General features: G+C 41.4%; 1 protein-coding gene across 10 annotated transcripts in view; it reads left to right on the forward strand.

Annotated features, from left to right (window-relative positions):
• The window catches only part of lyst (lysosomal trafficking regulator), a 59978-nt gene that overhangs the window by 24129 nt on the left and 22699 nt on the right, over positions 1–13150 (forward strand). For 5 of the 10 annotated variants that reach the window (XM_044214535.1, XM_044214526.1, XM_044214528.1 and 2 more), the window contains 10 exons: positions 2361–3309; positions 3442–3627; positions 5938–6091; positions 8024–8235; positions 8357–8423; positions 9032–9141; positions 10393–11006; positions 11123–11296; positions 11398–11558; positions 12268–12458. In XM_044214535.1, the coding sequence (XP_044070470.1) occupies positions 2361–3309; positions 3442–3627; positions 5938–6091; positions 8024–8235; positions 8357–8423; positions 9032–9141; positions 10393–11006; positions 11123–11296; positions 11398–11558; positions 12268–12458 (2818 nt within the window). The remainder of the gene's footprint in view (positions 1–2360; positions 3310–3441; positions 3628–5937; positions 6092–8023; positions 8236–8356; positions 8424–9031; positions 9142–10392; positions 11007–11122; positions 11297–11397; positions 11559–12267; positions 12459–13150) is intronic. The other 5 variants (XM_044214531.1, XM_044214532.1, XM_044214533.1 and 2 more) reach the window with 4 other exon arrangements.

The raw sequence follows: 13150 nt of genomic DNA on the forward strand, positions 1-13150 counted from the left end.
GTTTTCACCTATACTCAACGCACATTGACTAAAATATCTAAAACTATGTGAGGGCACAAAACAGTATAGGCTGTTAAATTTATACAATATGGCCACATAATCAACTTACTGTAGCTATACGAGTGTAATGTCTCTTATTCTTTGTTGTTCAGAACATTTTTAAGAACTCCATTTTATGCAGTTTTTAATTGTCCGCTATACACAGTTTTATTGAAACTTCAGGCCGCAGCACACAAGGTAAATAAAACAGCGGGGGCTCAAATGTAACCGGTCAAAAAAACATTTTTCAATATGGCCTGGAACAATGGCAACCAAACTGCAATATTTACTGCACAGCAAGATCAAAATGATGACTTGATGGAGGGTGCTTACTGAACTACTGCTTCTAAACAGGGTGAAATCACACTTTCTTGCATATATATGGTCAATTTCACTAGGTTAGACTATACGGCTCCATCTGGTGGGCCAATTACATATTTGAGGGTTTTTTCTTTTAAAATATTGGTACAACATTTGGTGAAAATGTAAAAATAAAGTAAAATAAAATAAAAATGATTACTTGTATTGTTAAGCTTGATTGACATAGATGTGAATGAGGAGAAATTAATTAGTTGTGTATGCTCCTAAGTTGTATCTCAGTATTTGATGTTGTACATATTTATGTTTAAAGCTTCTGCTAGTTGTATTTGTTATTAAAGTATGGATGGATATTTTAAAAGTTCCACATAATATCCAAAGTGAAATAAATACTTAAGTAAGTATTTAAGTATGCCCAGTCTCTACACTGGTCTGAAGGAATATCTGCTTGCCACGTTGTAGATCAAAATATTGTCAGCGAGGACAAGGATAGGAGATAAGTAGGTAAATAACGATATTTGGGCCACAGTATGAATTGTAGTAGTTTGGGAAAAGGCTCAGACAATGAGTGTTGATTTGTCAAGTGTGTGGTGGTCTCACAAACTTCAGTAGTGTATTGAATAGCAAAGGTTAAGATAATAATGACAATGATAATGATCATTTTTATGTTTGGGTGATCTTATCCTTCACCTAAATGGATCAACTTATGCCACAGAAGTCGTTTTACATCTTTATACAGTGGACAGGAAAAGGTGTTGTTGCAAGATAACCTAAAAGACAAGTAATCTTCTCAAAGCTGTACATCATCTGCCATCTTGCCTTCCTCTCCATCATCTTGCACTACTCCTATGGCTTTTCTGCATAACAGAACTCCATATTTTTCAGATGAGAGCATTAAATATTCAGGCTAATGGATAATCATCCTGATGGACTTGCACACCACTAATGAAAAGAGGAAATGTTCTGAAAAAGCAGAATTAATTAACTCTATATTAATTTAGAGGAAGGCCAGAGAACGGGTTTGAATTAGAGAACAAATCAGCAAGTTTACAATGTATTAAATGTATCTATTTCATGCTCTGAGCTCAAAGCATCAACTGAACATCTGTTTCAGTTCCATAACATACTGGGTAGACAATCCCATGCTGAGATTAAAGTGTTTTTATTTTAGTCAGTGCATAATGTCAGCACATCTCTTGAGAGTGTTGTTTTCTCTCATCAAATGTGGATTTAACCTTCACTCAGAGTTGACGCATTACTCTTTTAAGGTAATTTACCCTGCATTGTAAATAGCAGTAATTAATTATTTATCACTGCCTCAATAGTGTGTGCATACCAGTAGTGAACACATTTAAAAGGGTAAAATGTCAGCTTTGTTTTGCTAACTAAACATATGATTCACTTTCAGTTAACTCTGACACAATATGACAGAAATGTGTCTTTGATGTGGCTCAGTAAAACAAAAAAGCAACAAAGCAAATTCAGTATATAAAGTAGGAACTTTACAAATATAGCAGGTGTGTTCATGTGCAATGTTAGCGTGAGGTGTCCTTCACAGTTCATTTATCATGCTAATAGAAGTTGACTAATTTATTTAAAGATGTTGTTGTGCCCTGGGGGAAATTATATCTGCAACCTGATAGGAGGAAATGAAATTAGTGATGGAAGGAGTGTGAAGGGTCCTGTGGGATGGCAGTGGTTTTTCCTCTAATTGAATAGTTGTAGAGTTTTATATTTGACTGAGTGGTCCCATTTATTGTAATAGCTGGGAGATCCAGGACAGTTTAAATGTGTGCAGTTCACATCTACCCTTTCTGTCACCATATTCATCCTTTCCTTGGCCAATGAGAGGCACTTGCATAGCTATAATTCTTCCTGGGGGTAATTTTTATGAACGGCATAGTGCATTAAGATGTTAAAAATGAATTATGAGTCTTGCTAATTGTCTATATTTATATTGAGAGTGTGTAATGTTTATTTTGTGTCTAATATTTTCTGTACAGGGTGATCAGAGACCTTTTCGTCAGTTGTAATGGGCTCAATCAGGTGACAGAGCTCGTCTACCTAGACCACACACGCTCTTTAGCTTTGAAGGTGTTTGAGACTCTGATAATAGGCATTGGACACCAGCAGGCTGACGGGGTCCTCCAGGAGCTGGAGAGTGCTGATGCTGAAGAAAGGGAGGCCGTCTTAGGCCTGGCTGAGGAACTGGGGTCCCGAGGGGCTGGAGAGGGTCCACAAAGCCTCAGCAAGTTCTACGAAGGCCTAAAGGAGGCATGTCCACGTCATAAGAGCCGGAGTGGGCAGGGCCGTGGACCAGGGCGCAGCCGAGCAGAGACCCACCTCCATGTTATCAACCTCTTTTTGTGTGTGGCCTTCCTCTGTGTCAGCAAGGAGGCTGATTCTGACCGGGACTCAGCCAATGACTCTGAGGACACTTCTGGTTACGACAGTACAGCCAGTGAACCTCTCGGCGGGCGACTGCCTTACCTATCCCCAGACAGCGTGGCTCTGCCCTCCAAAGAGCAGGTACGACGCGCTGCAGATGTCTGGTCAGTGTGTCGGTGGATCTACCTGGCCAGCCCCTTGTTTCAGAGGCAGTTCTTTAGGCTAGGAGGACTAGATGTCTGCTTGCGCCTTATGGCCATGGTTATTCAGAAACTTTCCTGTAAGACCAAGGATGGGAAAGCAAAGAAGAAGAGGGATGGTAAGGGTAAAGGCAGCCCTGAGTCCACAACCCCAGGTACTTCACTGGGACTGGAGGAGAGAACTCATGATTCAGCCGACACCCTCGGCACTGGTCCAGCTGAGGGAAAGACCAAAGATCCAGCAAAGAAGCTGGAGGAAGAGTGGCAACTACAAAGTATTCGTCTCCTTGAGGCCTTGCTGGCAATTTGTCTGCACAGTGCTAACTCAGCCCTGCAGAGGATAGAGCCTGAGCTTTCTTATCAGGTATGTAGTTATCATACTAGTCTGCTAATCCCTCACCACATCAACCACAAAAAAGAAAAAACAACACTTTTATCATGGCTTCGATTAAGCTCTAATCGAAATTAATTAATTAAGATCTCCTCTTGTCTATAGCTCCAGTCAGTGGAAGAGACCCTGTTTGAGGTGAGAGACCAGCTCTCTCGCTCAGGGGTGGTGAACTCTGACCTTGCTGTTCCTCTGTTTGACTCTCTCCTGAGAGTGGCCTTGGCAGAGGTGTCATCCGGTCCTGATCCCCCTGAGGAGAAGCCAGACAGGGTGAGTCCTGCCTTGGGAGAAACTGTGAGTGAACTTACTGCACCTTTTTTATATTCTCAAGTTTTGTAAGCTACTTGTGTATCAAGAAGTTCAGGTTATAGATACTTGAAATCTGCAGCTATAGTAGGTGTTATCCATGTTCATCACAGTATAAAGCTCTTGGCAAAATGTTACTCTACTAATCTCGATCTGTTCTGCTGGACAGCCTCTATTCAATAAACTTAAGTTTTTTAAGAATTATACATTTTTTTTATTTAATTAACTATAAATGTTTTTGTTTGAACCTTATGTGCAAATTTTTACACTGCAACAACTGCAAAAATCCTCTTCTTAACAACTACTCTGTCTTTACTGCCTGCTACCCAATATACACTGTTGTTACCCACTAAGTGAATGTTGCTACAGTTGCATTTGCTGCTATTTTAAAATTAGTAACTACAGCAGGGGCACCCTGGTGGCCTCTGGGTTTAAGGCGCTGACCATAAATCTTTGTTGCATGTCATTCCCATCTCTCTCCCTTAATTTCCTCTTGTCTCTCCTGTCAGCTCTATGATAGGTGCATAAAATGCCCAAAATACTTAGTAACTTATTGCTATGAAATAAGGACCACATTGTCAGTTAGTTAGTTAGTTTCACTTATTTGCTTGTTTTTTGTGCTCTGTATTTTGTACTTTCTTTGTCTTGCCCTTTTTATTAAAGAAAATTTCTAGTTTCAATAAGGTGGCAAATGGGAAAATGCTTCTGACGGTGTCAGGTAGGGGTGAGAACTACAGAGAGTCAAGAGAGATCACACTTTTAAACAAGCATGTGTGACCAGAAAGAAACTGCACCTTGTTGTGTGTTACCCATATTAACTTTGTTCCAGTGTGCCCAATGAGCTGCTGTCAAGTGGACAATTATGGTCAGACTACTGACCAATACAGGTGTTAACCAATGAGATGAATAATGAATCTTTGCCTGATGAAGCTCATTTGAACACAAAGATTGAAAAAAGCATATTTCATATACAATAGTTTTTTATGAAGCAGATTGTGTTCAGTCACCACATACTGCTTCTTTGGCTGAACACCATGGCAAAATATAAAGAGCAGTGGCGTTTATTTAGGAGGCAACCGTACAATGAAAACCATTTTCCAGCCAAGCCTCGTCAACCATCAGGGCTGCTGTATATGACCACTCACATTATGTTGCTAAGCAGCCATTATCTGCCTGATGTACAACAAAACAACAAACAATAATGTAATATTCACACATGTCAAACATATCTCACAATAATGACAAGGCAGATAAGAAAGAAGATCCTTCAGTCACAGCAACTCCTGCCTCCTTAATAGTGTCACTATCGCTGCAGGCTACATTAATGAACGATTCTCAAGACCATATATGGTTAGGACCAGACATGTAACTGCTTTTATTTGTTCCGCAAAGTGAGACAAACACAATAAAAATAGATAAATAAACCACAATGTAAAAAGATGATCACTTGTCTTCTGGCTCTCCTCACTAAAATGACTTCCCGCCTGGTAGTTGGTGCCTCCTATCTCAGCCTTAAATGTGTTTTTCACAAGTCTTAAAATGCCTGTCTGACTAAGCCTGTTCCAACACAGGAGGTTTTAGCTTTTTACATAATAGATTTACCTATTTCCTAAGAGCTTATTTCATTCTCAGTGAGCCCAGCACAGTGTGATGTTCACTTAATCATTTCAAGTATGTGCTATGAAGCTCCAAGATCTTCCACCACAAAGTTTGTCCACTGAAGGATTCTTCTTTGAAATGTTCACTTCACCCACAGTTGAATATCAAAGCTGCCTTGTATTATGTTGAAAGGAATAGAGATGTGTATTACAGTAAGCCTCTTCTTTGAACTAGTAAACTGTTCTGGGTTCGACTGTTTACTTGAGGGCAAGTGTTTGTGTGTGTATGTGTGTGTGTTTGCCTACGTGCACATATGATGACTGACTGTTCACATCAAGGAACTGGGCTGTGTGAGTGCAAGTCAGCTGATATTTGTCTTATGACCAAAATCTTGTACTTTTTTCCCCCTCATCACTTGAAAACATTTTGTTGGCAATTGATTCGCTGTATTAGTGGAAGGACCGCTGCTTGTCATGTAGTATATTTTAGAATAACATTGTTAGTGTAGGACTTGTAAAAAATAAAAAACAGGATTGGGTAAGCTCTTGCGAAATTAATCTTATCATACCAACCACTGACAGTTAACCATGCGATGATCTTAGCTTGGTTTCATTTGGACTGTACATGACTTTTTCTTGCCTCCCCTGCTCTCTCTCTCTCTGTCTCACTCTTTCTCTCTCACTCTCTTTCTGTCATTAGCTCCAGGTGTTGGCGGAGGGGGCAGCCCCAGCAGGCGATCTGTCTGAGGAGGTGGACGAGGTAGAGAGCTGTGGCGTCAAGCCCCTTGGGGAGGAGGAGGGCTACGACGCTGACAGCGAAAGCAACCCTGAGGACATGGCCAAGCAGGAAGAGGGTAGGTCCACACTTACTGCCACACCACACACACATACACACACACTCTCTTACTCCCATTTACTCCTCCTTAAAAATCCACAGCTACTGCACACACCTATCCAAATAATAGTAGCTTAGGGTGGTTAAGCGTTACTTGCACTGTTTGATTTACTTCTAAGTCTTGTAACTGTCTACTGCAGATACATTTTGTACCCTTTTTACTTCCCTGGGGTTATTTTTAAGAACGCTGTAAATCACTTTTATTTCATGCACTCTGTCTTCTTGACCATTTGTTTTTGTTGGTGATAAATGTCAACAGACTAATTTTGATGGATTGAGAGGTCATGCATTGGTCGCAACCTCTAAACCTGCTGATTTTTAGCCTTCGGAAAGCTTGCTTCTCCCGCTGTAGAATTCAATTAGGATCAATCAACGTATGAATTATTATTCATTATTGCATTTCCTTGCATTCACTGGAAGATTTAATGTTAAACAACATCATGGTTTTTAAGCAGTTTGCAGTGTAAAAAAAACACATCCTCCTTTGGTTTTCTGTGGAGGATATTTGGCAATAACAAGTGGCTAGTTTTTATTGCGTACATATGACATGGCAGAAACAGGCTTGAGTGCTCCCCCCCCCCCCACAACAGCCTCTTGTGTCAGCTCTGCCTTTCCACTCTGGTCTCGCAGGTTAAGAATGTGGCCTGATTACACCCTTTTTACTTTTTCATCCCCTCAGAATAGAGTCATTGTTTTACATTTTACAACTGCCGGCGGCTACACTCTGTGGCCTCATGAGCTGGATCTTGTGACTTAAAGTCTCCATCAAATGGAGAGTTTAACTTCCTGGAAAACTCTTACGTCCTGGAAAACAGTGAATATTTAATGCTGACCTCATGCTAAACGAATAAATATATTAACTCCAACCAGTGTAGTAACAGTTTTTTGGCAGTTACACCTCTCTCTGTCCGTCTTTCAAATAAAACATCCTGGTTCTTGCTTTAGTCGCAGAAGAAAATAAAATCTATATAGGATTTCAGTTGCTAAATTAGTGGTCGCCAATTTTAGTAGTAGTGCTTTTGAAAAACATGGTTCCAGTATTTCGGTGTGCGTTGCTTGATTGACAGGTGTCTTAGCCTGTCACAGTCCGCTGTGGCATTTGCCACTTGCTCATCCTCCATCTTCTCTCCCCAGGCTTTCCTCTTTATTCCCAATTTAAGATTTTCTGGCTCCAATAAGTGCTGTCTCCTCACAATCCATTGAATGGCATCACACACACCAGGTCTAAGTCTATATCCTACTTTCTTAACTGTATTTACACTTTAGCAGCTCCCTGTATGCAGTTATACGACCCATGAGTAGAGATTAATTGAAATTATTTGTGAATTAAACATTAGATTTCTTTTCCAAAAACACAGTGAAAATGACATATAGTACAAACTGGTGGTTTGCTGCAATTCAATTCAATCACAGACCAAACACAAGCATCTAAATTTTCCACAAAATGATATTAAGGGATAATAGGATGGCAGTCGGTATGCACCCCTTACTTTATATTTACTGAAAGCAGTATGTATCTGGATGTGTGAGTGCTAGATGGAGAGAGAGCGAGCTTCATTAATATAAAGGAGGTCCCAGAAGCTGCGCGAGAGCCTGCTGGGCTGCTCTCCTGTAAATCATGAGGGGGCTTCCATGCTGTTCTGAGGCTGAGCAGATGACTAAGGCTAATTCATTTTTATGAGCTGCCTCCAAGATGGGAGGTTGGAGCTGAAGCAGGGAATGCCTGTGGATCATGAAGCTGTTTAAGCAGCACAGCCTGCCAGCGTGTGTTTCTGTGTTAGCATGTGCGGTGTGCCAGTCAGCGTGACGTATATCATCTCTCCATGTCTGTGGGCGAGTCTCTTGTTGTGTCTCTGATCTTGCCCTGGTGTGTGTTTGGTTATTCTCTTAGGAGTGAAGGTGGAGTCTGCTGTGCTGCGTGAGTTTGAGGCGGTGGCGGACGGGCCCGGGCGTGGCATGCTGCTGTTCCCGCAGATCTGCACAATGGAGCTGCAGCTTCTCACTACCGGCTCCCCAGACCTGGAGGTTCTGAGTCACGTGTTTCACAGCCTGTTGGGTGCAGTACACGCCAACCACCGCAATGCTGCCTTGCTCTATGACCAGGTCAGACTGACCACTTCTCCCTGTTTGCATTACTCTTAACCGCCTCAGCAGTCTGTATTTGTCTTACATTTGTCCTCAACTGTGCTCTGAGGAATATGATCCCTTGTTCTGGTCCTCACAGGGAGGAGTCAAAACCATCCTGTCTGGCTTTCACAACATCCTTAGCCAAACAGACCCCTCCTTTACAGGTTTGTTATTTCTTCTGGCTTATTTATCTTATTTATCTGTAGGATATTATTCATGTGTGACATCTAAGGCAAAAAATGGGTACACTCATTTTGCTGTGTTCCTAAGATTTTTTTTCCTGCTGCTGACATTTCAACTGGGTCCTCAGGGTTAAAACGTCATACTCAGTATGAATAATATTAGTAATTCTTGGGAAATCTGTACCCAATGGATTTATTTTATAAAATTTATTCAGTTTATCTTATTTGGCATTGTAAGATATTGTGATGAGTAAATTCTAAGGCAAAATAATTGGGTGTACCATGTTTGCAGTGTTGGGCACATTTTGACTGGTTTCTCATGAATAAAACTGTATATTGATTACAATATGGATGATAATAATTCTTGGGACAATTTGTACACAATCTTCAGACTCTATATTTTAGATTTGAGTATTCTGTATCTGTTATGCACTTGTATCTGATGTGCTCATCTGTGACCATTTATATTTTTTGCTGAGAAGCAAAGCATGCAGTGATGCTGTTTTGTGTTTTTGCCTGTGGTGTTTTGGTGCATGCCCAAGTGAATGAAAACTGTTTACGTAATCTGTTCTTCATTGGTCTACATTCAGATTGCCAGACTGTGCTAGTGGAGCTGCTGGTTGCCATGGTGAGCCAGCGAATCACAGCAGAGGAACTGGCTCTATTGATTCGCCTCTTCCTGGAGAAGACCCCACCTACTGTAAATAGCAAACCCTATCAGTCACTCAACAATGCACTGTTAGCTTACGTTCAGGGTGTTGACACTGATAGCTTATGCTCACTCTGTCTGCACATTCAATTTTTCAACAGGAAACTTCTTTGTTCTTTAAAACTCATCAACACATAATGCTCCTCTGGGCCCACTTCAGTCTATATACAATTAACACCAGTGTCTGCAGAACAGATGTGGTGATACAACTTGTTTCCACAGGTCTGTGTTTAATTGGAATCCGGCAGCAGACATCATTAATAACCTGTCTCCAAGAAATAGGTTCCCAAAAGGGAAGAGAGGGGTTTATTTTTAACCATGTGAATGTAATGACATGTGACCTGTGTTTTCCGTCTATGAAAATGAGACACATCAGTGACTGCAGTGGCAACGTATAATTGTGTTGCTCTTTTTTACTGCTACCCAGGTTTTTCTATAGTAGTGTGTTTTGCTACATTTTTCTGTATTATTTATGGATTGTTTATCACTTCTTTATCAAGACTCACAGGGTTACCACCATAGACTGTATATAAAGATGGACGACATGACAGCTCCCCAAAAGAGAAGCCAAAACATCTCGATTGCTCCCTGGCAGCTGGCTGCAGTATAGGTCATAAACCCCGCCCCCTCCTTGTTAGCAGATGGGTCATGGGCTAAAAAAATCAAAGTACATGTCAATCAAATTTTCACAAAAGTGTTTTCTGTCATTTTAGATTGTGTTCTTATCACACTGATGTATGTTCAAGTGTTAATTTTTCTGATAAGTTTGGTTTTAACTAGTTATTTGATGCTATAAAAAGGGGGTTTCATGTCATGATTGACAGCTGAGCCCTGCTCACGATTGAGTTGGCCGGGTGTATGGGCGGGACCTTGATACCGCGGCTCCAACCGCGATCACTACTGCACAGACTCTGGCTCCAAATGACATCACCAGCGCAAGATGGCAGCTCCCGTATCCAGGATATTTTGACTTAATTTTTGTACAGTAGGAGGAAGTGGAGAGGCGTAGTCCATCTTTATATACAGCTATTTTACATGGATCACCCTGTTAAAGCAATTAAACTGCTCAGTAATGTGATTTTTCTTCATTTTACCTAATTTAGGGATCCAAAAAAAAAACTTAATTGAAAAATTGTAAACATGCAGAGTCTGAGCACATATCTGTCAAGTGTTTTCTTTATCAAATCTAAAATGATAGAGACTTTCTCTTTCTCACTTCCCATTTACTTTGTTACCTGCCAGGAGATCTTACTGAAAGGCATCCTACAAATCATTGAAGCCAATATGAATATGGAACCTCTTCACTTCCTGACCTTTCCAATAATCCTTGGGACTCCGACGCCAGGAGGGGTGTCCACCAGCACCAGACAGAACAGTGCTGCCGGAGGGAAAAGTGTTGGTTTGCTCTGGAAGGGTAAACTGTCTCCTGGGCGCAGGGAGGGGGATACCGAGCACCGACCAAACCACCTCCGTTCCTCTCCCTGGCACATTGCTCCTCTCCACTTGCCCCTGGTAGGGCAGAACTGCTGGCCCCACATGGCCAGTGGCTTCAGCGCCTCTATGTGGCTGAGGGTGGCAGAGCAGGAGGAGAAAGACGGGGACAAAGGTGAGGGTGAGACACAGATCCTTCACCAAGACACTTTTATGCCTGAAGTCCATAACATGAATGTTTTGAGATTCTTTAGTCATTGTTTTCCAGAAGAGAGTAACCCTCCTGCAGCTGAGTCCCACCATGGCTCCTCTCAGGCTGGGACAAGATTAGTAGAGGAAGGCCTCATTCATATTCTGTCCATGGGCTCCAAGGCACTGATGCTTCAAGTGTGGGCAGACTTCTCTACTGGCTCTCTTACATTCAGGTGAGCTCCAGCGTAGACTACAATCTCAAAGATGTGTGTGAAGAATGGGTTACTATTTCTTTTTAAGTATTTATAGTTTATGGACCTTGAAGTATTGCAATGTGCTGTTCCCTCAGGATTTGTATAGACCCAAACGATGAGATAAAAGCAGGGCTGCTGGCGCAGGCAGACTCTGGTGAGGAACTACTCAGAGGGGGCCAATGGCAGCACCTCGGCCTCACTTACACGCAGCAGCCAGAGGGCAAGAAGAACATCCATGGCCGTGTGGTTGTCTGGGTGTGTGGCATCAGGTGAGGAATGTGTAATGGCAGAAGTTAAAATGTGGCAGTTTGGTTTTAAATCTGGTAAATAAGAGAACATTAACCTCCACTTAATCTGCTCCCTGTTTTAGGAAATGTGAGGTTTCTTTGGACTACACCCTACCCAGAAAGTCCAGTTTGTCATCTGACAGCAACAAAACCTTTTGCATGTTGGGCCACTGTACGCCGTCCTCTGGGGAGCTGTTGAAGCAAGGTGGACGCTGGAGCATGGGCACTGTGCTTCTCTTCAACGGTAGGACTCCTGTCTCCTTTATCTGACTGGAATCATGTGTCTATAAGCTCTTGCATGCTCTCACATGCATACATGAAATCTGTTTTAATCATTTATATAATTTTATCTGTTCGGCCAATGCTGCTGTCTGGTACACAGATTACCAATTTCTCTCTTATAAGCAGTATATACTGTACATAAATGTACATTAATGGTTTGTAGTGCAGTTATATTTTAAAGTATCCAGTCTAGTGGCTGTAAAAGGCTGTTGCTGGTGTGATGTGTGGCATGCTGTAGATTCTCAGCATTCTCTCAGGAGGCTTACTGAATGCTTCTCTTGTTGCCTCTAATTGGCTATGAATGGCTCGCCTCCAGGCGATCTCAACCTGTGAACCCAAGTGATGTCTTTAGACAAGCTTTAGCCTCTCCGCTGTCATAGTTAGGGGGTTCTTCTTGGAAAAGAGAGACTGCGAGATTCACCAAAGTTCCATGAAAACAAGAAATAAAACATCAAGGTGCACCGTGGCTCCTCAAGGGTCTCGCTTTGCATCACATTATATGTTATTACTTTATAGGTTATTGATGGAATAATATAAATCATTTACTTATGGGGTTGATTTAAGGTCCATGTTGGATTTCTCACAATTGTGTTTTCCAGCTCCCAAATAAAAGAAATTTGCACTGTTTGTCTCATTAGGACAGTAATTTTAACTCTGCCTCCATATTTCAGGATCTAGAATAGGATCTGAGGAGGCCCTTTACCTGTACACCAGCGGGCCTGACCTCACCTCGATCATGCCCTGCAAATATGGCAAGCCCAGTGGGACATTCTCCAAGTTTGTCACTGAGGAAGGCCTGAAGTGTGAGCATGTACGAGAGCTTCTGATGAAGAACAAGGATGTGGACACAACAGCTTTGGTTGTAAGTCCTTTTTGTTTTGTTTTTTGTTTGTTTGTTTTTTTACATGACGCATTAACTCAACATCCCTGTCACAACTCAAAACATGCACTTATAAAATATGAAATAGACAAAGAAATGTTTTATTGTCACTGTTGTGTCATCTGTTACCCAATTTCTGCATGTCAGTTATGTTCAAATTTAGATTGACACTGCTGTTAAACCCTGTACTTGTGCTTTGTGATTCAAGTGCTCTGGAAGCATAGCAAATCCCTCCTATGTCTCATTTATTGTTTCATTCATTATTGTTTCATTTCACGGTGTATGAGTAATGTGCTGTTCCAATTAGCTGTCATTAATGATACTGCATGGTAGGAAGTAACTTTTCCCCACTGGAAAAGGCTATTACAGTTAAGCTGCAGTTATTTCAGTGAGACTGAAAATAGTTTTTCTCCCATTAAATGCTAATGGCTTTGTTGATAATAGCTCTGCTGATAAAAGGGAAAAGAAGGGAGTAAGACAAGAAGAATTAATGATTTCCCCTCCACATCTTTATAACTTCTGTAACACTCTAACCTAGGTCTAAATCCATGCTAGGAATTGTAGGCCCAAGCTAGCTGGGCTCCTTGTTTGAGTCTAATTGGAATTTCAACAAAAAGATCTACCAAACTAAATACATAAAACTGTAAGTAATTAAAAGCTACAGGATGAAAGTT

This window comes from Siniperca chuatsi, linkage group LG11 (assembly GCF_020085105.1).
Source record: "Siniperca chuatsi isolate FFG_IHB_CAS linkage group LG11, ASM2008510v1, whole genome shotgun sequence".
In the NCBI taxonomy this organism is placed as follows: Eukaryota; Metazoa; Chordata; class Actinopteri; order Centrarchiformes; family Sinipercidae; genus Siniperca; species Siniperca chuatsi.